General features: G+C 48.3%; 1 protein-coding gene across 3 annotated transcripts in view; it reads left to right on the top strand.

Moving 5' to 3' along the window:
- The window catches only part of SPSB1 (splA/ryanodine receptor domain and SOCS box containing 1), a 38,376-nt gene extending 12,431 nt beyond the window's left edge, over positions 1–25,945 (top strand). The window contains exons 1-3 of one of the 3 annotated variants that reach the window (XM_068658982.1): positions 17,182–17,582; positions 18,732–19,560; positions 23,817–25,945. In XM_068658982.1, the coding sequence (XP_068515083.1) occupies positions 18,867–19,560; positions 23,817–23,944 (822 nt within the window). In that variant the 5' untranslated portion in view covers positions 17,182–17,582; positions 18,732–18,866 and the 3' untranslated portion in view covers positions 23,945–25,945. Of the gene's footprint in view, positions 1–17,181; positions 17,666–18,731; positions 19,561–23,816 lie in introns of those variants that run through there. The other 2 variants (XM_068658981.1, XM_068658980.1) reach the window with 2 other exon arrangements.
- The last annotated feature ends 1,203 nt before the right edge of the window (positions 25,946–27,148 follow it).

Raw genomic sequence — 27,148 nt, 5'->3', positions numbered from 1 at the left:
AGGAAAAAGTTGTTCTTGGATATCTGGCCTCCCTACGGTGCAGATGTCCTCTGAAGGCAGCACGTGTGTATCTGCAGCCACCGGTTGCACCATGTGCTTTATTCCATTTTGCTTTAGTTCTCTGCTTTCACGATGTGCTTTATTCTGTTTCATTTTGGTTCTCTGCTTTCAGATCTGTCTAGTTCCAGTCACACAGGGACACAGCTTCAGGCAGCCAGGCTAGGGGAGCTTTCGAAAGTTGCTGTGTTACGTGAGGCCTTTCGCAATGCAGAGTGATGTAAAACGCCAGATGAAGCTTTTGGTAACCCTGCTTATCTCCAACACCCATAGCAATTTCCAAGGACCCTTTCAGGTAATGGTGAAAGCAAAACATTGCATCATGTTGAGACTGTGCCCAGCTGCAGCCTTCATTCAGATGTGCGGTGTCTCTCTTCCTAATTATGGTATGTCCCAGGTCAATTATATTTAAACACAGAGTCCAACCGTGTCATTAAATTTTTTTTGGCTAATGACAAGGCAGAAATCTAGCGAGGCATCATCCCAGAGTGCTCTGCTGTGGGGAGTTGCTGTGTCTGTTCCAGTAAAGCTGGCAGTGTGAGCTGTCTCTTGTGTAATCCGTCTGCCAGGAATATCCTCCTAGTTCAGCACTTTGAGAGCTGCTGTGGGATGGTTTTTGCTTGTGCGTACGGTTGTCTTCCTGAGCGTGCCGCTGGAGTGGTTTGCTAAATGTTGACAAATGTCTCAGCGCTAGCTTGTTGCATATCTATCTGGCTATCTCTTTGAGTTTCTGCTCACATAACCACTGTTTGAGCTGCAGAGCTCCTGGCAGCTGCTTCGGGAATGAGGTGAACGCATCTTTCTAGAGACTGGCAGTGAGCTGGGTCAGGCGGAGTGCACCGTGTTGGCTTCTCTTGGCCTGAGAGTTTCAAGCAATTTAAAGGTTAGGTAAAAGGTTTCCAGGTTAGCTGTAAGCTGATCAGGGAATGGGTAAAGATCCATCCTTGCCTTGCAGATATCCTGAGATGAAGTAAAACAAATGTGTGCACGTGGTAGGCAGTGTAGGTAGCCAAAGCATACACACAGCCCTTAGATTCTGCTGCTCGTGTGTTGGCTCTGCATTTCACAGATAGCTTTCATGTGAGCTGCTTTACCTTGTTCTCCTGGCCCAGCTGTCTGGTCCCCTAGTGATGCTTGCACCAAGCTTTAAATGTGTGAAGCTTTTTGCTACTAAACAGCAGAGGGAGAAGGCAGCAAACAGTCCTTTCCCACCCAAAATCTCAGGATGGCAGATCAAAGTGGCTCTCAGAAAGGCTGAGTCTGCGTAAGACATCTGGAGGGACTTGTCCCAGAGGTGCCGAGGAGAAGACAGAAGAGCAGAGATGCTCAAATGTTCCTCTCCCTGTTCAGATGGTGTGAGCAGAACACAAGTGCTCTCTGCCTGGTTTCTTTTCAGTGGAAGCCCATACACCACAGCATAGCTTTACAGCATGGAAAAACACAAGGGAAAAAAGGTTGCCATCCCCTGCCCTGCTGCATCAAGTGCCAATAAATCCAATTAAGCTTGTGGAGATGCAGAGCACAGTTGACGTGCCTTCGGTGCACTTCTGTGACAAACCTCAGTGCCTCTGTGGTGCTGTACAGGACTGGACTTGAGCACAATGTCTAAAAATTTGTATTATATAACCAACTCATGACGATCCTGACTTGACTCTCTGCAAGGAACAGACCGTTCTAGGCAGACAAGAAATGCCAAGGCTTTTTTCCTTTCTTTACTGGCTGGCTCGCAAGCCATTTATGCCAAAACATTCGGGAGGCGTTCTGCCATGGTGTGACTCTGCTTCCTTTCTGCTGAGGGAGATCCCTAGGAAACTGCTTTCCCTCTGGAGGCTTGGAGGGGAAGAGGGAATTGAAGGCTGTGACGGGGATGTTGTGGACTTGAGCAAGCCAAGGTGCCTGATTACACGGGGCAGCAAGTTTGGGTTTGTCTGGGCTCTTTGCATCAGCTGGCTGTTGCAGCAGTTGGAGAAGAAAAATTGCATCTTCCGGCTATGCTGTTGGATTTGGGAAGGGTTTTTCCATAGCTTTTATTATGTTTTAAGGCTTGTTGTTATTCCCAGATCAAACTTGAACAGAAAACATAAGCCTGCTGCCAGCTTTCTGTCACAGACACCTTTTATCTTGCATTCATCTCTTCCAAGCAGATGCTGCTTTCATTTCTTTTGACTTTCTTGCTACAAGACTGAAATTAACAGCCCTTTGATGCAGGGCGAGAAAAATGTATTTCAAAGCAGAGTACCTAGTGAACTTTAATAAAACTGTTTGTATTTTGAAGGTAATTCTGCGTTCCTTTGAAACGGATCTGGGAGATGTTTGAACCCTGTTTGCTCAGCGTGCGGATCCCTCCTTGCCTGGGATTATTCTGTTTGGGAGGGGGGTGCAGGTGAAGCTGAGCTCCTTGGGAAGAGGCTGTGCCTGGAGAAGAGGCAGATGCTGATGGGATGCAGTGTTCCTGCAGATGGTTTTCCTTCCAGCTCTTTACAACAAGCTGCAGTGTGTGGCTGATGCTATCACAAGAGTGCCAGCTAAGGAGGTGAAGGTAGAGCACAGCAGGGGAAAGGAGCAGAGGAGAACACGTCTGTAGACCCTTCTTGTGGCAGGGAAGCAATCCGTAGCCTGTAGCCAGACAGCCTTCTTCCTAGTCCACCCTGCCCTCCCCAGCCTTCCTGCCTTCAAAGCCTTGCATTGAGCGTGAGGTTTGTGTGAACATCCAGCTTCGGGCTTTCATCTTTTCCACTTAAAAAGATGAGCTCTGTTCCTGTAAGGTGGAGTACTTCCTACAGGGTGGTGTGGCTGAGCCCTGTGCATGGGGAGCATTGTTTCCAAGGGGCACGTTGGCCCCGTGCAGGGAGGGCTGCTGGTGAGTGAGGCTGAGCCACAGCGTTGTTCATGGAGCTGGTGACTCTGGGAAGTGGAGGACTCCTAAATTTAAGCCTGGATGGCTTGGCTAGCAGTCAGGACACAAGAAAAGATGTTTCTGATGTCATTTACCATGTTCTAAAAGCTATCTGATGCAGCAGAGGCACATCTAATGTACAGGTTATGGTTTCAAGAGCAAATTTTAGAGTAGAGGCAGGGGAAAATACCTGCTAGAAAAGGGTAGAAGCCAGGTGTTTTTGGAGATGAATTGCAAAACTTATTTTTTGGAAGTGATTATGCTTTTTGTCTGCCTGGACCAAAAAAGCTTTTTTTGCAGATAAGCAAATGCTGATGGTGTTAAAGAATTTGGGCTTTTGGGTTAGGAAGCCTCAACTTGATGTAAAGAACCTGTGATAACTGTGTGAACTCTCGCTTTGGATGCACATGCAGGGGTGTTGACTCTTGAAAACATCCTTTTGTTAAGCGAACAGAACTGTTTTCTAAACAGTCTATGAAAAAAAATCACTTCCTCAGTGACTCAACTGTCTCCTCGTGAGGTTTTCATCTCCAGCAGTGACACCCTCAGTCTCCACACACCTCAGGACAGGAAAGACCTGAATTTATAGCTTGAGTAAGCTCTGAAAGATCTCCAGGGTCTTTATACATCAGGATGTACCTTCATTCTTCTTTTTCAATGCTCAACATGCCCAGGGTGAAGGAATCTGGGTAAATATTGTAGAAGGCTGAGGTTTTTTCCTCCATGTGGCAAGGTAAGACAAAGACCTCTGAACTCTTTAAACCTGTGCTTCAATTGCTTAGTGATTCACTGTCAATTAAAGGCTGTACTACGTGTACTTGTTCAGGATTTATTTGACCAGGGGATTAACGCAAAGTTCAGCCTGAAACCGGCTGATTGAACTGGAAAGACTTGAAGAGGGAAGAGGATGGATAGCTCGAAGTGTAAGGAAGAGTTTTCTCCTCATGAAGAGAGTCAGGCATTGGAGCAGATTGCCCAGAGGCTGGGCAGTCTCTGGTTTTGAAGGCTGACCACAGTAAGCTGGATCAGGCTCTGGTCCTGCTCTGAGGAGGAGATGGGACTGGAGACTTCCTCAGGTCCTGAAATCAGCTTGTGGAGGCCTCTCGTTGGGTGATACCATTGGAAGAAAGTGAATTTTGGGAGGTGGGTAAGCTGTTTATTTAGTTGATAGGCGAGGCTTATACGTACAGTCAGGCTGTAACCTGGGGGTTTTGATTGTTTATTTCCTGGGGAAGCTGCTCTGACAACCTCTTACCATACATTTCTGTCCTATAAATCACACCGAGATGCAAATGAGTTACTTTTTTTTCTCAAATCTCAGCGTCACCGCTACCACTTCTAAACTCTGATTTAAAATGTAAGAAACTTTCTTCCAGCCTGCTCTTAATGTCACAAGTAAGCTACAAATTGAAACTTGCTGATTTCAATTCCTAGGTACTGGTGTTGCTGCACAGATAGCAGTGGTGAGCCATTTTTGCTTGACAGTAGTGTTGTTCCCTTTGGAGCAGGCTGTCCTTGGAAGGATACCAGTTGTTCTAGGCTCTCTAAACAGCTAAATAAGCTTGCTTTTTCTTCTGAGTCCATCCACAGTATCAGGAGGATTTCTATAGTTGTCATACAGGGCTTGCATTGTCACTGTGAGTGTTGGTTCTTGGTCCAGTGCTGTGTCTTAGACTCCTTTAGAAGCTCACTGCAGTGCTGTGGGCCAAACAATGCAGCCAGCTCTTGCCAGCTGTTCTGTCACCTCTGGGATGCTGGAAAAATACGGTAGGAGAGACAAAACAGATCCTTAGGGAGATGCTTTCTGCTCAGTATTGTAGAAAACGCTCACATCCCTTGAATCCAGAGGATGACAGATCTGAATTGCAGGATACAGCAGAGGTTAATGTCAGGTGTACCTTTGGAAGGCGTTTCTTCTCCCAGGCAATCCTGCTTAAGGGCTTAACAGCTTTGTTATGTGATGTTCAACAAGCCAAGATGAGAAATGACTGCTGCTAAACTGCAGGGCTTCTTGGCTGGCTGCTTGGTTTGACTGTGACCTTGTGAATATTACAGGTCAGAGGAGCATGGATCGCTTCAGCCTGGGACCTGCTGGTGAGAGAAAGGATGGGAGAGGAGCTGCTCCATGTGCTGAGGCAGGCTGCTGGTTGTTGTACTGCATCCTCTGCCTTCTTTCTACTTGAAGCTCTGTGGATGGGGCTGTGCTGTAGCGTTGGTCACTCGTAGAAGGATGCAGGCAGTGCTGTGCAGAGATCCTTCGCTGTGTGAGTTAGTCACAGAGTTCCAGAACTTAATTCTTGCGTTTTCATTGTTATAGTGTCTGATAGGGTTAGAAAATTTCAGTAAACTTCTGAAAACTTGTGAAATCCTCACTCAGAAAGCCCACTACAGGCTGAATGCAGACTGTACAAGGGAGGACAACAGGGATGAACTTGGAAGTAGGCTGCTGAATGTGAAGAAGAGGATGCCAGCTGTGTTGGCGAGGATGGTAATGCAAAGAAACTGAAACTGGAAGGGAAAGAAAAGCTAACTGCCTTCAAAGTCAGGGAGAAAGCAGGCTTTGGCGAGGAGGAGCAGAGTGCTGTCCTGCTGGGTGTTGTGTGCTGAGCCTTGGAGGTTTGTCTGTAGCGTGGGCAGCTTGGGGCATCCTCTGTGCTCTTGCGTACCTTCACCTCTTGCCCTAATTCCATCCCAGTGATGCGGTAGGTGTGCCCTGCTCTCACATAGAGCACTTTCTCCTGCTGGTTCCCTGGTAGGCTGGTAGGAGCATCGCTGCCCATCCAAGGGGAAGAGAAGCAAGTGAGGAGGTGCTGTGCTGCAGTGATGCAGGGATGGAATGTGACTGCAGCTCCAGCACCTCCTGGCGAGGCTTTGCTGCTCCTGGATGTTCTGCTCTGTCCCCGTAATTTCACAGAGGACAACGTTCTGTTTGTGCTGCCATGGGAATTTAATGCCTTGCTCAGAGGGAGCAGGGATCCACTCTTGTAATGGACTTAGGGTTTTGTTCCTAGCGCGTGGCCCAGATTTCAGCTCGTTTGGTAGTGCTGCTCATCAGCACCAGACACTTGCACAACTTCCCCTTTGGCATCGATGTATTTGATGTAGATATGTGTACTGAAGCTTCAGACAAAATAAACCTATTTGAGGGCAGCAGGCTGAGTAATCTAGTGCTTGGCAGCTGCTGTGCTGCGGGGATTTTTGCTTTACTGTTAGCAGTGCTTGTGACATCTCTAAATGAAAAGAGGAAGGAGGAGGCTGTAGCTGGGCAGCCCTCATTAAAATAGCTTAAACTGCAAATGGTTTTCCTGAGGAAAAAGAGATCCTGCTGGATTCTGTGTGGCTGCAGACAGAAGAAGGGGTGTTCCTTGTAGGAGCAGGGACTGATATGCTAACAACTGCTGTGAATCTGATGTTTTGAAGTTACCTACTTAGAAAACGCTGCTTTTGGAGACTGGGATGCCTAGGGCTGTGATGCCAATACAGCAAGGGCTCAGCTCCTGTTCTCGTGCAGGTATTACACTTGGTGAGTACCAGGCAACTTCCATCAGTGCTGCTCCAGACCATGGTTTTACTCTTCAGCCTGACTGACAAGCCCAAGCAAGATAGCAATCACACTGCTCCCTTCGTTCCTACAAACACAACGTACTGAGAGAGGCTTCCTAAAAATCTGCCCAGGCTGAGGATAGCTAAAACGGGAGGCTCTGGCTCTGGCCTGGGAGCAGATAGCACAAGATGCAGCTGTAAGAAGCATCTTTGTTCTTCCCAGCTGTCAGCTAGGAAGGAGACAGATGGGGAGCTCTGGTAGGTGATGGTGGAGAACTTTGACATGGGTTTCTTCTAACACAGCTGCTGCTGCTAGCATTTAACCACAGTGATTCATTGTTAACTCACTTCAGAGGGGAAGGAGTGCTTTGTTACCAAAACCTTTTTCCTGATGGCTTGTTTTGTCCACTCTTGCAGTCTTAGCCAAAAAGAGCTTCCAATAAAGGAACAGAAACTCTGTCCAGAGGTAGAAACAAGCTTCGTTCTTGCTGCTATCCTCCACATCTACTGATCACAAGGCAACACTAATGAATGAAGATACTGGGATGTGAGGGCTGGGTGGTGTGCTGGGTGAAGTGCCAATTAGTAAATGAGGAAATAACTGAAAGAATAGAGCTCTTGTACAAGAGGGTGGCTTGGTGTGGATTATGTAGCATTTAATGCAAATAGCTTTGGACATAAACACTGACATTGAAAACTTCTGGTGGCCTAATTGTGGAGGGAATGCCTTTCTAAATGCAGCTTGTCTTGGGATGTTCCAGCTTCAGTGCTGGAGGGAGAAACATGAGGCTGATGTGGCAACTTGGCCAGGTGCTGACTTTTTTTTAGCACTGGTATTAAACCATACAGTTTCACTCCATCTATGGAGTGGTTTCTGGAGAGAGTGCCAGCCAAAATTAATTGTTGCTCGCTTTGTCCCCTCTTTTGAGCTGGGACAAAGGCTTGCAGTGCCAGGCAGTGAACCAGCCTGGGGAGCAGCACCTTCCTGGACTGGTTCCCAGTTCAGTCTTAGCGTGCTTGCATTGCTGCTTGTGCAAGCAGGGTGAGGAATGGGACGGGAAGGGCTGGAGGAGAGGAACTGACTAATGCAGCGCTGCTCCTTGTGGCTTTCAGTGCACTGGAATGAACTGTGACTGGGCGACAATCCTCTGGCCCATTACTAACTGCACTGAAGGTATGTGTGTATTCCTGCTTCCCTTTTTTTTTTTAATCCCAGTTCAGACTGGCTTTCCACAAAGGCTCTGGAGTAGCTGACAGACCTAGTCAGTTTGAAACCCTTCTGAAAGGGAAACTAAAGCATTGCAGTGCCGTAACTCAGCCTTGTCAGGGCAGGTACCTCCGAGTCCTTTTTCCTTCACATTCATTTCCCTGGCTCTGCTCAGGCTGTCAGTTCTCTGTAACTCCAACTTACATTTTAAGGTGTGGTCCAAATGTAGACTTTCTAAATGGCTTACGCTTCTCGTGACTTTCTGTGAAGAAGGACTGGAAGGAGCTCTGGAAGGCACTGGCACTTCTTCCTGTGTCACTGTTTAATCTACAGGTCCTGCAGAGCTCATCAGAGATGCTTCCCTGCTCGTTGCGTTAGCACTTAGAAACTTGAAGACACAAGGGAAAGCTTCAAGGTCTTCATAGAGCTCAAGTCAGCCCCTTGCCCTGAAGGAGCCCTTGTCTGAGGGCGGTGCTATATAGTACCTGAGCAGAAGCCTCAGTATAATCCTTGGTTATAGAGTGTTTTTTGTTTTTTTTTTTAGAAACTGGGCTGATTAATTTGCGTGGCAGCAGCACAGCAGCATGGAGGTGGCTGCTAAAGGATGGGGAATGTTTTAAGACAAGCGCTGTTCGTGTGCTTGGTGGTTAGTCCCACAAACGAGTCTTTCAGGTGCAGCTTGGTCATTAAACTGGGGCTTCTGTGTTTGCAGCATGCCAAGCAGAGACTTCAGCCTTGCTGGGGTGGGAGGCATCCTCTGGCAACACCACAAATCGCCATGCCAAATCTCCGTAACATAAGGAAAAGGCCATCGGGGTGGTCAGACAGGTTCAAAAGCGTACAAAAGGTGATGCATGGGGCAAGGTGAAAAAGTTGCGTGTGGTCTGCCTGCCTGCTACCTGCGTGACTTATTTCTGTAGGCTGCAGGCAGAGCAGAGCTGTCCCTTGAGAGCATGCAAAGAAATCAGAACAGGAAAAAGCCTGTGCCTGCTGCAGGTGACTTCTCCTGTTGGGATCTATGCTAGCCTAGTTTTTCTCCTTGAAATAAGCTCTCCTGAGACTCCAGGACATTACTGTCTTTTTCTTAAGGCAGAGACTTTGCTGTATCAACCTGGAAACAGCTTCCAAATGGCCTTAATATCGATATAAGCAAACTCTATCCCCCCAAAATGTGTTGATGACACAAGCAACGAGGAAAAGAATCATCTGTCTGATGGTTCCAGCCTGGAAATGGTACCAGGAGCTTAAAAAAGGGACTTGACCAAATGTGACCAGTGAGACTACAGCCTGGTATGCAGCAAGTATGTCTCGCTTGGTCTGGAAAGCATTTGGGCCAGTGCTTGTGTGTCCTCTAAATGGGAATCTGCATGCTGGGGCACGTGGAGGGCTTGTCGTGCTGGCGGAGCATGTTGGAGCTGGAGCACTGCAGCCTCCCAGGAGTTGCTCAAACAAGTGTCTCGGTGCAGGGGCTGGAAACAGCTTGCTCTGCAGGATGGCCGTGTCTGAATAACATCTGCAGAGCCCTCCGAGCAGAACTAGGGCTGTAGGTAAAAGTACAGCGACTGCACTGCCTTGGTTTCTATCTGCAGTAGCTGCATGGCTTTGTAACCTTGCTGCAATGTTTCCTTCTGCCTCCCTCAGGGGAAGAAAGGAGTTGTCTGGGTCTTCCTGCTGCTATAAAACCATGCACAGGTCCTGTCTTGGCTCAGGCACAGCTGCCAAGGCACAGCTTTTTTCTATTTCCTCCCAAAGAATCTCTCTGGAGCGCAGAGCTGCGGCTCAAAGCTCAGCTCCCCGCATCTGATCTTCATCAGCTACAGCATGTCCCCACTCCAGCCTGTCCACAAGCTCTGTGTTGGAAAAACAAGGAATGTCTGCAATCCATTCGTTCGCATTGCTAACGTGGGCCACGGGGAGAACATAGCAGGGCTGGTGTCTGAGCATGCGACCGTCTGTCCTGGGGCACCGAGCAGATGCTGAGCTCCACCTGGCCCTGGAGCTGATCAGATCAGTTCCCCAGGTTTGTACCAGTTGCCAGGAAATAACTTGCTAGAAACTATAGTTCAGTTGCTTCTGGAAAATAGCGTTTTGCCAGTTGGCTACGAAGAGCTATCCTAGACCAGCAGGATGTTGGAGAAGAGCAAAGGGGAGAGGTGTAAGGAAGGTCACTGCTGCAGCTGCAGATGTGGGACATGGGAAGGGACGCTGGCCACGTTTCTCAGCCCTTGGCTAGGATGCGGAGCTGTCAGTTGTGTGGGATGGTGAACTTGGGACTCTCCTGCCTTTGGGGAAAGCTTCAGTCAGTCGCTAGCTCTCTGGCCTGTTCGTTCAGCCCCCGTTCACTGAGGCTTCTCTCAGGCCCCAGGGTGAGTTTAACCACGCTCCTTGTGCCACGCGATGCTGCCTGCCCTGCCGAGCAGGTACTGATGTGCCTCTGTGGCAGTGCTGCCTGGTGGTGAGGATCTGTTTGGAGTCAGGCTTTGTTGTACAATGAGCATGCAAGGAAACCACAGCGAATTGCTCAACTCCTTCACATCTGTTACAACACCAACAAACGAACCACTTCTAGCCAGAGTCTCGCTGTCCTGAGTTCAGCAGGGTTTGCTCTGTCACAGCCCTGCTCCGTGAGTAAGAGTGGGAAGGAAATGGGCACAAGGCAGGGCGAGGAGATGAGAAGCAGTGCTGTCTGCAAGGCAGAGGTCTGAAGCCAGCTGTGCAACTGGTTTAAGCTCCACATCCTTCTGGTCCTGCTGGGATACCGAGGGCAATGCATCCTTGAAGCAGCTTCAGCAAGAACTACAAAAGAATTGCTTGAGAGTATTGGAGTAAGTAGACTGGCCACGGGAAGATGGGCTAACAGCTCTCCTGCCAAAAACCTAACATCTTATAGGGACTGAGAGCCTCTTAGAGCTGGTCCCAGCCTCTATGGATACAGATGCCAGTGCTCAGACTGACTTCCTCTACTTGAGAGGGAGGCAGGGGAACAGAAGTCCTGATGAGCCTTGCTACCACTCGTCCTTTCAGGAAGGGAAGTCTCCAGCCCGATGTGTTATGAAACAAAGCTGTCTGCAGTCCGTGGGGTGTGTTCCGGCACGTGGGCTGGACGAAAGGTCATGGATTGTGCTGGTGGATGAGCCCTTATGTCAGTGTGGCACGCTGATCCCAGTGCTGTGCCTGTGAGGACACGTTAGTCAGAAGTGGGAGAGGCTGGGGAAGAACACACGTGCTGCTGGGGTTCTGAAGGCTTGTTAAGGACAAGTCTGGCCCTAAAATACAGGGCTGGAGTGCAAGAGAGGGCTTAGCACTGCAAATCTTGTCTGTTTTAAGGCTTGATGCCCACAAAACATGGCATTGCCAGAGCACGTAGCTGCAGTCTTACCTCTGAGAAGCTATAAAGGAACAAGATAAAAGCTATAAAGGAACAAGATAAGAGACACCAAGCATGGTATCTCTTTGAGGCTCTTTAACTTTGGCATTTGTGCATTATTTGGGTGCTACCTTAAACGGAGCTGCAAAGAATCTAATGACCTTTCTGACACATCCCCTCAACTTCCTCTGTAAGGGAAATCTGCTTGAGTTCACTCTTTCATTTCAAGAAAAATCTTAGTTTTTGTGTAACCAAAACTGCCGTTTGTAACCAAGTAACCAATATTCAATAGCAGAGAGTTTCTGGCAAGAGCTGCAGGACTCCTGCCTGAGTTCCCTCTGTTATTACAGATACTTCTCAGAGCTACCTCCTGTGAAGTCCTTTCTGCTGGGTTACACAGCGCTGCCCTTAGCGGGAGCTGGCTATGTAGGGGGACAGAGGAGACTTGTTCATGTTGGTTTCTTGTTGGTTTCAGTTGAGGATGGGTTATTCTGGGTTTTAGGGTTGTTCCAGATTTAGCTTCCTTGGATGTGCTGCCTTCTGAGTGACTTCAGTGTTGTGCTGGAGAGCCAGCCCCTCCACTCAGGATGTAGGAGGGCATGCTGTCCTCATCACACTGCCTTTCAACACTGCAAAAACAGCTAGGAAATTCTGCAGAACCTTTCTTATCCCAAGGAGAGATTCATTAGAGTATTACATTCATACAGATGAGCTGGTTCAGTGGCTACAAATCCCAGCAATGTCGTGCAGTCGCAGGCTCTTGGCTTCGTCAAAGGCTCTCCTGGGGTGTCTCAGGGTGGACGTGCTTATGCCACCTGCCAGATGTGGAGGAGAGCAAAGCTCTTGATATCTAGAACCATGATATGTGCTGCTTAGGAGAACGAGGCTGTTGGCTTAGCGAGGTGGTTTGTTAGCTCAGCAGCCCGGGGAGGTCACTGCCAAACACCACATCCCATTCCCCCCATCCCCAACATGCCTGTGCAGTTCACGCCAGGGACCTGATTCTGCTCAAGGATGTTCCTCTCTGCTCTGTGCTGGGACACGTGCCATCTGCAATCTTCTTGCCCTACCTCTGGTGATCTCAGTGGCTGCGGTTTCACTTTGTGCAGCAGCTCACCCTGCTGAGCCCAGCTGCTGCTGCTGCTCCTCGCTGGGTGGGGCTGGGGAAGCTGCCCCTTGGCACCGCTGCAGCCTTCTGCATGGAGAGTGAGATAGCAAGGAGGCTCCCCGCTGCTGCCAAAACCAATGCTATGTAATAAATGCTGCCTGCCCAGCCCAGGTCTAAGAACGATTGCACAATTGCAACACTCCGAAACCAGCTCTAGCCACGTCTGGTGCGATCGTTGCTGTCATCTGCTTCGTGGCTGCTCGTTCTCTGCTAATGCAGCGCTTGGGAGCTGCGGGTAGGTAAGCTTACTGCCTCTGCAAGGCTTTGCTCAATGTTTAATGGGGTGGGAAGGGTGTTAAAGCTGGAGTGCTGGCAAAATGGTTGCATCAGGGCTGGGATGTGGAGGTGTCACAGCTTTGCTGTGATTCCCTTCTGTAGGAGGCAGAAGTGCACGCTGCAAGCAAGGCACTACAGCTTTGATGCTAAGAATTAAGGCTAAATAAAACAGTCCTGATTCTTGGGTGCTAAGGCTTGAATGCTGTTTGCATTTGAGGCTTGCAAGCTCCTTTCTTCCCCGTGCTTTTAGGATGGTTTTGTAGCAGCATCAATGTTCATTCTTTGCAAAACTGAGCAAAAAAGCAGAAGGCTTGCGTGAACAACGGGTCAGCTCTTAAAAGTGAGGAGAAACTCATGCTGAGGCAGATCCTAGGAAGCAAATTCTAAAGTTCCTATCAAAGAAAGGGGAAAGCTCTGTGTGAAGGGCCTCTGGGGGTTGTGTACAAAGCCAGCGTGTCAGGTACCTGGGATCACCTTGCGAATTCTCCAGGTAAGCTGCTGCCAGCCAACAAATAAAAGTAGCAGTAGTGTAGCCCCTATCAGTTTAGCTTCTTTATCCACTAGCTTGTGGGATGAACGTTCAGCCCAAGAAAATGCACCAGGTTTACTTAATGGGCTTCTATTAAAAGCATGGAAACCTAAGCAAAAGTACACGTGCTTTTTCTGTGGTCTCATTTACTAGAGCTGTGTCCTTTAGCTCAGCTTTCCAAAGGAGTAAGCAAGTAAATGATTGAGTAGAACATTTTCTGTTGTTACCCTGAGGTTTCCCAGACTGGAAATCTGTAGGACAGGGCTTTAATTCACTGTCTGCAGAGTGCGCTGTCTGTGTTTAAAGGCTTGGACTCTCATCTATAGAAGTAGTCGTATAACTATGGGGGAGAACATAAGCCACAGTAAACTGGAAGAAATAGGCTTGAAGTAAAACTGGATGGGAGATCAAGGGGTTTCAGGGCTTTCATGTAGTGGTGTAACCGCTGCTCCAGACAGGTGTGCTGGGGGTGTTGAGCTGCGGAGCAAGGGAAGAGCCGTGAGGAGCTGCGTTTTTTGCAGTCACATTAACAAAACTTTTTGTAACTGACTGAAGTGCTTCTGGTCCTTCCTTCTGGTAAAGCTTGTAACTGAGCGAGGGTGACTTGCCAGTACTTGACCTAATGAAAACATCTGTTTTCAGTGGCTGAGTGCCCCGCAGGTGCTTAAACAACTGCATGCATTTTCCAGTAAGCGTTCTGTGCTTTTCATTGTTCTGGATAGGCTGCTCCTAGAACTCGCTGCCCTTTGCAGTTTGGGTTGAGCCATCCGCGCTGTGCAGAGGCTCTGGCAGCTCAGGAGCTGGCTGGGGGGATGCTAATGGGACCAGCAGTGACTTTCTCCATGGCTACTGCATATTCTTTGCCTTGTGTGGAGACATGACTGGGACTTTGAGGGCTCTCACTGCTGTGCAAGCTGCTTCCAAATGGTGTTGAAAATCCATACAGCAGCCTGTTAAAATTCCTCTGTTGCTTTGAGATGGAGCTACCTGACACAACCTCCTGCTGTGCGAAAAAACTTGCATGGGAACAGCTCTTTGGCTTCAGATGAAACAATGAGGGCTTCTTGGGTGAGTTCTCTGGCTTGCATAGGCTGCATTGATAGCTGGGACTGCATTCGTGTGCTCAGATCAGGTGAATGGGTCTGGCATAGATAAGTGTGAGGCGAATTGTTTTGGAATGATAGACAGAGGTTTAGATTTGGGTGACTTTTCAGACCTCTCTGTGAACCAAGGCACTGCTTAGCCTGATGTGTGCGAGGTGTTCCCTGGGTTCTGGGTGACAGGAGGGAAGTGACTGAAACCAAATGCTAGCTACTTGATTCACACCAGGAAACAAAATACCCTGCTGGGGGTAGCGGAGGCTGCTGTCTGCATGGCATCGACCTGCTTGGGTTAATTATGAGCTGAAGGGGCCATGGGCACAGGATGGTCCTGCTCTGTTGTACACAGTGTGGTGCTGAACTAAATCATAGCGACTGCTGCAGGAGAGGTCTGTAACAGGCAGATGTTTTTCCTAAATAGAAGTTGGAAACCAGCTCTGCTCTGACTGCTGTGCACGTTCTTTTCTTTGCAAAGCCTTGTAAAAAGAAAAAAAGTTGTCGTCTTCCATTTAGCAGCTGGAACTTTGACACCATCCATTGAAATGCCTTTGTTATCTCCTACCTTGATCTATTTCCAGCAGGCAGTGGTTTTGAAGGCTGGCATTTCTTTCCAGCGTGGCAAATCTCCTTGCTCTGAACAGTTAAACGGAGGGGAGATCCAACTCCCTGAAAATGGCAGGGAGCGTTTTGCTCTAAGACTTTGTTCTGAAGCTTTTAAGTCTTGAAGATTACCAATAAAAACTGAAAATAGCATGGGAGCAAAATGGAGCATTTTGTTTATAAAGCAGAGCAGTATTCCAGCAAGCCTGAGCTGTTGATGCAATAGGTGAAAGCACTTCTACCACTTGTACTCAAGCCTCTAACTGCTCAAGGGTTTTGGAGGAGCTGGCTCTGTAGCATATCCCTTCATTTATGGCTGGCTGCATCTCATAAAGCTTTCCAGAGCATTAATTTGTTAGTTCAGTAGGATAAACTTCTCACTCTGTCCTGCTGAAGGGAAAGTGCCTGTATTGTCTTGTGCATGGCAAAGCTTTCTTAAAAGGGGCATAGTTGTACCCCCTGACTGTAGGGCGAGGTGCTACTCTGCAGTTTTAGACCAGGCAAGGGACGGTGGAGCCAGCTGTGAGCTGAAATCACTGCCTTGCCCTAATAACCAGCCACGTTGCGCATGAATCTTGGCATACGGTGCCTGGTATCTGACCTGCTCTCGGTCTAATTGACCCTTTTGTTGCAATCTTTTTTCCCCTTTATTTCTGTTTATTCTGGCTTCATCTTATGGTATTAGTCTGCCTGGGGAAAGAGGCAAAACTAAGGCAAGTGGCAACTGGTGCTTGTGTAGAGGAAAGGCTGCTCTCCTTGTGGAGACAGTGTCCTACCAAAAGTGCTTCAGAAGTCCCTGTTCTGGACTGTGGTGATTCCCTTTCTGGGGAAGAAAAGGAGAAGAAAAAGCCTCGAGAAAAACATGATGAAGGCTAACGTTGGCAGGAGGGAAAACTTATCATGAAGGAGGCGTTGTTTTGCTAATGGGAGTGCAGAGCTGTGTTCCTGCTTCTCCCAAGCATTGCACTTGAGAACAGTCTGCAGCGGTGCTCCTGCAGTCTGGCAGGCTGCTTTGTTTTGGTTGTTGCTTCCTCTGCAGTGTTCTCACATGTCCTGCACAGCTCTCAGGAAATCTGCCGCTCTCCCTCCTGCCAATGTTTTGTTCCTTTATCCTAATCAATGTTCCAACAGCTGAACTGGCCTCCAGGCTTCCAAATGCACTGCAGCCAGTGCCTCGTTGACAGCCCTTGTCTGTGTGCCATAAGGCTGGGGAATGCCAGGTAGCTCATCTGGGGCTTTCTGCAGAGCAACGCAGCTCAGGCTCAGCAGCCCCATGGTCCTACTCCCAGCCTGAGCGAGTGACTTGCACTGAGACGTCTTAAAATCCGACCTTCCAGCCAGCATTAATGGGCATCTCCCAGGAAGAGGAAGGCTCCTGCTGGAGCAGCTTGGGAAATCTCATCCTAACAGAGCTGGTGTCGGCTCCGGGAGTGCTGAAGCCCTCAGTTTTATATCTCAGGCATGAGGCTTTGAAGATGGGAGAGTGGGGACTTGAGGATTTAACAGCAGTTTCTCCCAAATAATTCCTTGTGATACATGTGCTGAGTACTACCACACAGCTCCCTGGGTGAGTTTGCATGACTTGTGATGTTGTAACAATGCCGGTGCTTTTACACCAGCAGCTCAGCTTGTGCCTGTAACAGCTTGGGATCCCTTGGTTTGATGTTACAGGCTCACAGAGGAGGGAGGCTGTGCCCTTGGAGGTGTTGTGCCAGGGTGTGCTGGCACCCGGTCACTGTGCCATTGCTCAATTTGTTGTGTGGCTTCTTGCTTCTCAGCTGTTGACTCTCTGGCTTAAATAACAGGGGATTTGTTTTGATGCTGAGGATGGTATGTGCTTAACATTCATGCTTTTCAGTCATCTTGTCAGCTCGTAACGTGATTGAATCTCATTTAAATGGTATTTGCTTAATGAGCCTTCTGTCCTTCAGTGCCATACGTCCGAGGTCCCTAAATGGTTAGGAAATGGCCATCCTGCTGCTTACTAATGTGCGTTGGGATGTGACTCTTAAAGAATGTCAAGGATTTTTCCCTTCTGCACTTAACAAACAAAAAAAAGGGGCAAGAGAAGGAGTCATCTTTAAGAACTACCAGATTTCAGCTGAGCTTTCCATGGCATATCCTGGGGTAGGAGTAAGTTGTAGGGAAGCTGGTGAATTGATCCGTAACCCAGGACATACACGAACCTTCCCTGTCACCTTCTAGCTGAAGCCTTGCTGCTAATGTCCAGTAACCTGATTTTTAAACCAGACCTGATTCATGCTCCTTTTCTACGCCAGATGAGGTCCTGGTTGTGAGTAAGTGTTGTGACTGTAGCTGGCAGGAGCCCCGACTGATTGCCTCACTTCAGGAAATGTTAAAATAACACTTTTTTTCTTAGAAAGCCAGTTCACTCCCCTCCCACTTTTAATTCTCCTAATAGCTGCCCCCAGTTTGGCAGCTGCCTCACAGAGGGTTGTTTGTGTTGCTGAGCGAGAGCAGAGCCACTTCGGTGGATGCAGGGCTGGAGGAGAGGCGCGCGCAGCAAGCTCGTCTCCTCAGGCAAGCTGGCTTCAACTTTTCAGAGGCTTCTCTAAAATCTGGAAGGAAAACTGCTAAATGGAGAAGAATCTCGCTCCTCCCCCTGGACTCTGCATCTGAAGCTGGGGATTTTTTTTTTTTCCCTCTTGGAGAAGAGGAGCTGCCCCAGCTGCTCACTTGAGCCGAGCCATCTGGGAGGTGTAGCTGCTCTCCTGACGCCGGCGATCCCCTGCAGCCCCGTGGTGCCAACGGGTGTCGCCTGAGGCTGAACCCAGCAGCTTTATCTGCTGTCCTGGACTTGCACAATCGGGCCTTCAAGGTACTTTCCAGAGCTGGAGCCAGGGCTGAGCTATGTCCTGAAGCCTGTGTGGATGGCTGCTGGCTGCCAGCTGATCGGGGAAGGTTTGTAAGGCTCCAGATGGAGCAGCTTTCATCTTACTGCCTGCTTCCTACCTTGCTTGATCGCTGCTGGGGGCAGATGGCTCGTGTTCAGGGCTGTTTTTTATATTTCTCTCTTGGAGCTGTTTAAGTGTTGAGGGAAGCAAACTATTTATGGCTGGATAATGCCACCAGGCAATCCCCGTGTGTGCGTGTCTCTGTGGTATGCGGCCTTTACTGCAGGGGATGCTCGCATTGAAGGGGGTTCTCCAAGAACTCCTACAGCTGTCTGCCAAAAAAAGGCTGCAGTTCAGGCTTCCTCATCTCATGCCTGATCGGGGAGCCCTGTGGAGGAAGCACTCGAGTACCAGCGAGGAGAACACCGAGTGTTCACCTAGCATGTTTGTGAGTAAGCTGTTTTGAACCCTGGAGGTGTTTGGACTCTTTCTGGGTATTAAAAATGCTTTGTGTGTTTTGGCTCCTCGGTGGATAGCTGTGCAGATGGCCTTGGCTGGAGAACCCCAAGGTGGGTGGAAGGAGCTGGAGTAATGAACAGCAGTGATCAGCCTGGGCCTTCTCTGGGTGGACGTCCTGCTCAGCCTGGTCTTGTGGCATCAAGTAGAGCTCGTAGGCTGGGCAAAGGTAGTGCTGGAGCATTGAAATCGCTGGCATTATTACTCTGCTGGGTCTTCTGTGCAGAAGAAACTGTTCTCAGTTTATCCAGCCTGACTTGCATGTTGTCCATCATTCAAGGCAAAGGACAGCTGGAGTCGGTCTGACCACGGACCAGCTCTCAAGGTGGAACAGTGCCTTGTAAAGAGGCGAGCTATGGCCGGATCCACACCTTCTTTAGACAAGAGGAGGAATTTGAGTGCCTCTCTGAAGGGGACAGGCTCAGTACCTGTCTGTTTGATCTATATGCTCTCTGCTATGCAGGGCACGCTGCATAGGTGGCATGCATTCCCCGTGCTGGTGGAAAGGAAGGATGAATTGTCAAGATAAATGGATTGAAACTGCTCTGTAAATGTTGCATACAAGGCTGTATGTGGTAATGTTTAACTTGTCTCTTGTTTTTCTTTCCATCCATTAGGCAATACTGACTAGCGTACATCTCGACAAGGTCTCCAAGCAACATTTCCTGTAGGGCTGAATGACAGCAGAAGCAGCCGGGCAAATTGATGAGCTTGCTTTGGGAGCCTACGAGTAGGCAAAACCAGAAGGCACGATGGGTCAGAAGGTCACAGGTGGGATAAAGACTGTGGATATGAGGGACCCGGTGTACAGGCCTTTGAAACAGGAGCTGCAGGGACTCGACTACAGCAAACCCACGCGTCTGGACTTGCTGCTGGACATGCCTCCGGTGTCGTACGAAGTCCAGCTACTGCATTCGTGGAACAACGACGACCGCTCGCTGAATGTATTCGTGAAGGAGGATGACAAGCTGATATTTCACCGGCATCCGGTGGCTCAGAGCACAGACGCTATCAGAGGCAAAGTCGGCTACACGCGAGGACTGCACGTGTGGCAGATCACCTGGGCGATGCGGCAGCGGGGCACACACGCCGTGGTAGGGGTGGCAACAGCAGACGCCCCTCTGCACTCTGTAGGGTACACCACGCTCGTAGGAAACAACCACGAGTCGTGGGGATGGGACCTTGGGCGCAACAGACTGTACCACGACGGCAAGAACCAGCCCAGTAAAACCTACCCTGCCTTCCTAGAGCCAGATGAAACTTTCATCGTGCCGGATTCCTTCCTGGTGGTTCTGGACATGGACGATGGGACGCTGAGCTTCATTGTGGACGGGCAGTACATGGGTGTTGCCTTTCGGGGACTCAAGGGGAAAAAGCTGTACCCCGTGGTGAGCGCAGTGTGGGGACACTGTGAAATTCGGATGCGCTACTTGAACGGACTCGACCGTGAGTATAGCTCTGTGTTTGTTCTAGCAGCACTAATCTGTGTGCCACTTATGTGCCTTCACCATCCTGAAGGGTTTTCACTTTCCTGAAGAGGTGAGGACTTCATGGCAGCAGTGGGGTTTAGAGAAATCTCCGAATCCTTAGTGGCAATCGAAACAGCTTGTCTGGGTGGTAATGTGTCCTTAATAAGGTGCTGTACAAAGCTAGTGAGGTTTGGGGAGGTGATACAGTGGGAGGAGGAGGTGCTGGTTTGTCTGGAGTGATGACAAACCTTCCTGCAGTGCTACCAAGGTCTACCAAGGTCTCAGCAGGAACGGCCTTTCTGGACAGCTGTTCTTTGCAGTGCAATCCTGGTGCCTTTCTACAAGGAACAGTCCCTGAGGGGCAATCACTTTCCTCTTTCCTCAGACAGGGACAGCTCTTCCCACTCCTTCCTGCAGGGGATTTTAACAAGTCCCTTCATCAGGCACTGCAGGAATGTCCCATCTCTGAGGAAAGTAGCTTGCTTTGTTTCTTCCAGGGCAGGCTGTGCTGATTTTCAGCTGGACATTGCAGCCAGCCCAACTTGCATGCCAGGCCTTTTACTAATAGGGCCCTCAATCCCTAGCTAAGCTTAGTAATAAGTTTGGCTGTCCAAATGTGCTAAAGTCTTATCTCTCCTAGTCAGAGGTTCCCACTGGGCCAGACTGTGACTCAGTCCTCTGGGTAGGGTGGAGGAGAGAGGTGAAGGAAGTGGATTAATATCTGGATTTATGTTGTTACTGAAATAAATTTGGCAATATTGATATGAAAAGGGTAGTGTTTCCCCTGCATTCCAGAACAGTGTCTGCCCAAAGGCTGTAGCATACTGGGCTTTGATTTGTGCTTAGAACGTGTTTGTTATGAGGCTGGACCAGGTGTCAACCCCTGGCACTGGTGACATGAGGTATGGAAAGCAGCACTGGCACCTGAAAACCAAGCTGTCAAACAACCAGGAGAGCATTGTGAGGGGATAGGGGTATGATCCACAAGTGACTTGAGAAATATGCCTCAATTTGGCAACACAGAGGTACCTATACCAATGCCTGCCGACCTGCTGTGTGGGCACAAAGCAAGGTGTGCTGCTCAGACCAGAGAGAAAGGGCCAGGGAGCATCTCCGGCTGCTGAAGCACCTCTGGGAAACTCCTCTCTTCTTTACTTGGTTCATAGGCAACCAGCGACACTTCTGGGGAAACTTCTTTAGGCTAGAGAAGTCCTCCTTGACTTTGTGGAAGCAAACACCTGCATACAACAGGGACTTCCCAGTGTACTCATAAAGCTTGGGACATGCTGGACCCAGGTGAAAGCCTGCAGAAAACTGCTGTGCTGCCTCCCATTCAAAAATGGAGTTAGTGAATTCTTCAGCTCTTGAGTCTCCAAACTTGCTGAAAAACAAGGCAGATTGGATGGTCTGGGTGTTCAGCTTATTCTGTCATGGAGTGACTAAATTCTTCGCAAAGCAGCTGACCCATCCACTGAGACTGTTGCCTCATAACCTATTTCTATCATGAGCCACAACATAATTGATCCTTTTCAAGGGAAGGCTTAGCTCAGAAAAAATTAAGTTGGGGACTGTCCCTAAAGTGGTGTTACTCAGTCAGTAGTGTCACCATTTTCTTTGCAGCTGGCAAGCCCTTTAGTGTCTGTTGAGGCACGATCTTAGCGCTCAGCATAGGTGTATGCCTTTCATAAACTACTCTTCTGGTTTTTCCTATCGTCAGCCTTCTTCCCATCAGCTTTTTAGCAGATGAGCTCAGCAGGAAAGGCTGAATAACCCCCAGAGAATCAAAATCTTTTGAAGTGTGAGCTTTTTGGCAAAGTGTTTTCTCACCAACAGAGAGGAACCGAGCTTATCCTGCCCCAACAGCTTATAGGATGGCAGCAGCTCCAGCAACCAGGTTTTTGGAAGGGTCAAAGCCAAGGCTTGCAGCTCCCTTCAGAGCCAGCGAGTCTGTGGAGCTGTCTGCACAGAACTGCTCTTAGCAGGGAAACAGCCACCTCCTGTATTGGATTGGGTTGTAGTGTGCTCTCAGCATAGGAGTGAATCACGGGCACGAGGCCAGGAATGACAGGACGCTATTTTGGCACGGACAGAAAGAAGGTGTCTGGCTCTAACCCCTTCTGAGCATTCAATAGCAGCACTGTGTCCAGTGATTGTAGTGCTTGTGAATGGAAGGAGGTCAGATGTGTGTGTGCTTTCTCTTCTGCTCCGGCTTTGGTGAGAGCGGGTTATCAGGGCAGAACAGCTGAGGACAAAGTTCTGCTCTGTGGGAAGAAGATCCTCTCTGCTTTTAAGGCCATTAAATCAGAATACATTATGTTAATGCTGGAGGCTTTGGAAGCCCAGGCCCCTCGTCCTCTGGCTAGACGATAGCTCTGCCCAAGCTGTCTCCATATGGAGCAAGAGGAGTTGGGACAGACTTGGAATACAGCACGCTTGTACCCCAGAGAGGGTACAGATTTTTGTTTAAGCTACGTTGGGAAGTGCCAGAGGAGTGCTGCCAGTAATAGGTTTCTCCAGTCGTATCGCAGCCAGAGCTGGGACGTGCAGTCCTGCTGTACAGAGACCGGACCCTGCAGGAGAGGCAGCGTGGATCCTGAAGTGGGTCACGAGCAGCAAGAAGGGCAGCGCTGGGGCTGGAAGAGGTGTACGTAGGGGTGTGATGCCTCGGTAACGATGCTCAAAGCAGTTCTCCGAAGTTCTAGTGCTAGAAAAACATTCCCCTGCGGCTTCCCATGCAGCAGGTAATAGCTCGGGATGCTTAGCAGGGACTGATGGGGGGGGGAAATGAGGCATTAGTTCAGCTCTGGCTCCTAACTTGAGGAGGAGACAGACCAATTAGCCTGCAATTCCTGACTGTTACCAAGTCTCTTCAGCTAACAACCTCTCTGTCCCAGCCCTTTTGCCAAAAAACTAGATAAACTGCTTTCTCTGCTTCTCATTAGGGATGTTTTTTTACGTGGACAGTTACTTTTTCCAAAGTAGAATCAGGAGTGGCCCGAGCAGAGATGACTGATCTGTTCGGTCTGAGCTTTTCAATGTTAGCTGTTATCTCTGAACTGGGAAGGAAGGGATTTGTGTCCACCTATTGATGGGGAGGCTTCTGGTAAGAAATACAGTAACACAATCGTGCTTAGAAATTAAGCTTTCCCAGTCTCTCAGCTGTTTAAAACAGCTGTATGAACAATCAGATTAATTTGGCTTGTAGCAGTGGAAGCTAGAGCTGTTGGCATCTATCAGAGTTCCTGAAAACTGCAGCTTCTCAGCCAAGCTTTTCTATTTTTGGGGATGTTTTTAGGTGTCTGTGTCCAGCCTGAGATGTCTCTAAAGAAAGCTTTCCAATGGTGTGTGCTGAGCATCCAGGTTATTAGAAGGATGTTTGCTTACCTACTGAATTTGGGATGCCTTTGTTTTAGCATCTCTTCGGGGCAGAGGAACCCCTCGGGCTTGTGCAGGTGAGCTGGGACAGACTCAGCAACAGGAGCTGAGAAACTAATCTGTGTTCCCCCTGTGCAGCTGGGATGGGTTTGCTCTGGCTTTGACCTCAGTCCCCTGTGATTGACTGTTCAGCATCCAAGGTCCCTGTATGCCTTGTCTGAAAAAAAATAGCATTATCTTGTTTGGGGTTTGTAAGTACAAGGTGCAGAAGTAGTAGCAGAAGATGTGTATTTTTCCCAGGTTTATGATGTAGGGAGAAATCCTCTGATGGGAAATGTCACAATACAAGCAGTGACATGAAGCTTTGACAGGTGGCTTTGCTTTTTTTCATGAGAAATAGAGGCAGAAATGAAAGGGGTGACAGTTCTGCTTCTAGTGGATAAAAACAAATCAGTACTTTCTGGGTGTCCATACTGTATGATGCTATCAAACTGTCTGCTGCTGTCTTTTACTTCAATAAACCTCTTCCAAAGGTTTTTGGATAGTGCAGCGAGAGGCATAAGCTAGGAGACGTGTTCTGACTTCAATGTTGTTGCAGGGAAGAAACATCTTTTAGGGATTTTAGTCTCTCTTACTTCACACACAACTTCTTAAGTAACTTCCACAGAAATGTTGAGTCCTGCCCGTGTATTTGAGCTGAAGCTGCTGACTTGTGGATGCTGAATGGCTTGGGTTTTGTGACCAAGCCAGGCATCCACTTTTCTTGCTCAATCTTTTCTGGGGGATTTCTAGAACAAACAAGATGAATGTGTAGCTTGTGGCTTGGGATGTTAACGTCTTGGGTCTCTCTCTTTCCAGCTGAACCACTGCCTCTGATGGACTTGTGTCGGCGAGCTGTGAGGCTTGCTCTGGGCAAGGAAAGACTGAATGAGATCCCCGCGCTGCCACTGCCAGCCTCCCTCAAGAGTTATCTGCTCTACCAATGACCTTCATGTTCCGGGACTGAGAGTTGGAACCAAGGCAAAATATCTGGAGCTGACCCACCGGGAGATGGGTTTGCCACCCTTGTGTCATCGCTACTGTTGGAACTCCTTGGCCAAAGTACTTCAGTCACTGATACAGCCTCCGTGTGCCCTTACTGGCAAGCTCTCGAGTAGTCCTTGTTTCAGAACCGAGTGCTCTTGTTCTTTGGAAGTCACTTCCCCTGCACACTTTAAAAACAAAAATAATAAAGGAACACTTTTAGAAGCTCTGTTCCTCCCTGCTTCTCCTGATAAAAGGCTGTCCTGCAATCCCTTGGGTTGTAGAGCCTGGGAGTGAGCCCTCCTGTACCAGCTGAAGGGAAGAACATAGTTTAGGGGAAGGGGAGGCACTAGGAGTGGACATCTTAAGACCAGGTGCTAAGAATGGAAAGGCATGGGGTGGCCAGCAGAGTTGGGGAGAGTCTGGAATACCAAGAGGAATTCATTGCTGAGTTTTTAAAACCAAAAACACCCAAACCCTTGAAACACCAAAACCAAGAACCCTTCCACCAGGACACTTAAATTGGAGGAGGTGGTTACGTTGCTGATATCTGTCTTTCTGCTAGGACTTCTTACCATGTTTCATAGACAGTAAACCTTGCTTTCTTGTTTATCACCATCACTCTCAGTTCTCCTGTCCTGCCTCCTCTTAGTGGGTGTGACTCAGTTGACTGAGCAGTCACCCCATGTCTTCATCTGCCCTCTTCCTCTTGACTTAAAACTGTAGGTTTTAGTCTGGGACTGAAGGGTTTCTTGCTGATGTAGGGACAGAGAAGGGACAAACTTCTGCAATAAAGTCCCTGGTGAGACAGGCTGGATGTCCTCAGACTTGTCACCCAGCTGTAGGTCCTGCCATCTTAGGTCTGCTTTCTGCATAGTCTGTTCCATGTTAAGGTTTTAGAGAAACACTTAATTCTCTAAGGGCTCTTCCAGGGAATTCTCTTCTTGAAGCTGCTTAGTCACCCAAACCAGGCTTTGTTCTGCCATAGACCATCAGCATAATCTCTATTTAGCTATGCAGCTGAATAGTTGTCTGTTGCTTGGGGGGGTGGAAAGCTGTCCCAGGGAAGGTGGTGGCAGTGTAGCTGCAGAAGTGCCATAAGCAGACCAGAAATCCAGAAGGTGGTTGCTGCAGGATGTAACTTGAGAGACTTACTAGAGCCCAACGGGGTGATCTTCAAGCACAGCAAGAAAATAAACCTCTCCGGAGCTGGGGGGTTGGCAGGGGAGAACTGCAATAAACAGGACAAGCAATTCAGGCAAAATCAGCACATCCCAAATAGATTCTTGCCTCAGTAGCCAAGTAAAGAGGATGACACTCCTTTACTAGCAGGAGCTGCTCTCTTGACCTCTCCACAGGTTACTATGCTGCCTTTCTGGGGTTATTTTGCACATTTCTTTGTCTTGAAAAAATGTTTGTGTGGTTGGTTTTGTTTTTTGTTTTTTTTTTTTGCTCTTGAGTTATTCCTTCAGTTCTGTGTAGGTACAAATGAGTTTAGTTGTTGAAAATGTTAATATATATATTTGTGGTGTATGTATAAGAACATGTTTTAAACAGCTGCTGTAGGGTACCTTTTTAAAAATAAACTACTTACATAGTATATTTTTTGAAGCACAGAATTGGTGCCAAGACTGGGTGGGGTATGATGCGCCCCTTTCTTTTTTAATCTAATATTGTATGATTTTTTTAACATAGAGGTTTGTACTAGTTTCTGTTACAGGGTGGGACACAAATTGCACAAAAAATAGTGTGTATGGAGCCCTACTTGGTTGCCTTCGACTTGAACCAGTGTCTTCCATAACTCCAGGGAAGCCTGTGTTCTCCTCACTTCTAACGCTCTTCATGCTCCCTTGTCTCCATCTCTTCTCACTTCCCCAGTACATTTTGTACAGTTTTAAACTCTCACTTCCTATTTTATGGCTGTAGATAATACTTGGTAACCTAATAAACTTTATTAAATATTGCTTGATGCTGGGTTTTATTTGCGTGAGATGATCAGAATTTTCCGTATCGAGCTTCTGCCTGGAGGCTGAGTGTCCTTCCAAGAACTCAACCCAAGTAGGTAAAGCGAGGGCTGGTGGGACCTTGCTTTGAAGAATAAGAATTCAAAGCTGGCATCTAAGAGCTGTGTGTAGGTGGAGGGCAAGCTGCAGCTATTGGTAGGTTGTTGGAACCTGTGATTTTTATACATCTGCTATTCATGCCTAAAGATAGCTATTCCTGGTAGAGCTGAATGAAAGCTGTGAAGTCTCAAATGAGGAAGCTAAAGCTGCCTTGACTTACAACTTGTTATATACAACTCATTACACTATACTACTGTTTGTTCAAGTAGAGTCAATAGACCAGGACTCTACCTATCTTTCCAAACTTGATGCCGGGGAGGCTTGCAAGCATCTCCTAGATTACAGCAGGCAAACTTCTTTTTTTTTTTTTTTCTTCCAGAAAAGTGTCTTGTGAAAACTGCCACTTCGTGTTGTCATCTGATGCACCTGACTTTTCCTTCTTAGGCAGAGAGGTGACAGACAGAAGAAAGCAAAATAAAATGTTGGGGGCTAAAGGAACCCCTGGCCATAGCACAGTGCACTAACCACAGGAGGGGCTGAGTGGTGGGAGTTGTTTCTACATCACAGGTGCTTGGAGAAATGTCTGATTTTGATGTGTTCTGGACAACTCAATCACCAGCTTGATTCAGCTCAAGTCACTGAATGGGGCTTTTCAGTCACTCCCTACCTCCTGCTGTGGTTTTGAAAGCTGTATTTCCACAAGAGGCTTCGTTCCTGGGCTGTGAGGAGATGTGGATTGTCTTTTGTGGAGTAGAGACATCCTTGCTTGCAGGTGTAATGCCTTCAGTCTATTCTGCCTCCCACCTCTGCAATACAGCGGTGCTCTCAAATGCTATCAGCAGGTAGGTTAAGACTCCCCAAAATGCCCAGGTACTCTTGCCGGTTAAGACAGAGGCTTTACTTCTGCCTCCTGTCCACGTACTTCTGTCTTTCCTGCAGCTACTGCCTCGTGCGTGGAAAGCAAATCGCTTCATCAGTTCACATAAACACTACAAAATGTGAGGCTCAACCGAAGCTCAGAGGTATGCCTATGAACTGCCTTATAAGGGTACTGGGTGAGGAGAACTTTTTTCTTTAAAAAAAAAAAAAAAAAAAAGAAAGAAA

This window comes from Anas acuta, chromosome 22, assembly GCF_963932015.1.
Source record: "Anas acuta chromosome 22, bAnaAcu1.1, whole genome shotgun sequence".
NCBI classification, from domain to species: Eukaryota; Metazoa; Chordata; class Aves; order Anseriformes; family Anatidae; genus Anas; species Anas acuta.
This window is presented reverse-complemented; position numbering and strand designations above follow the sequence as displayed.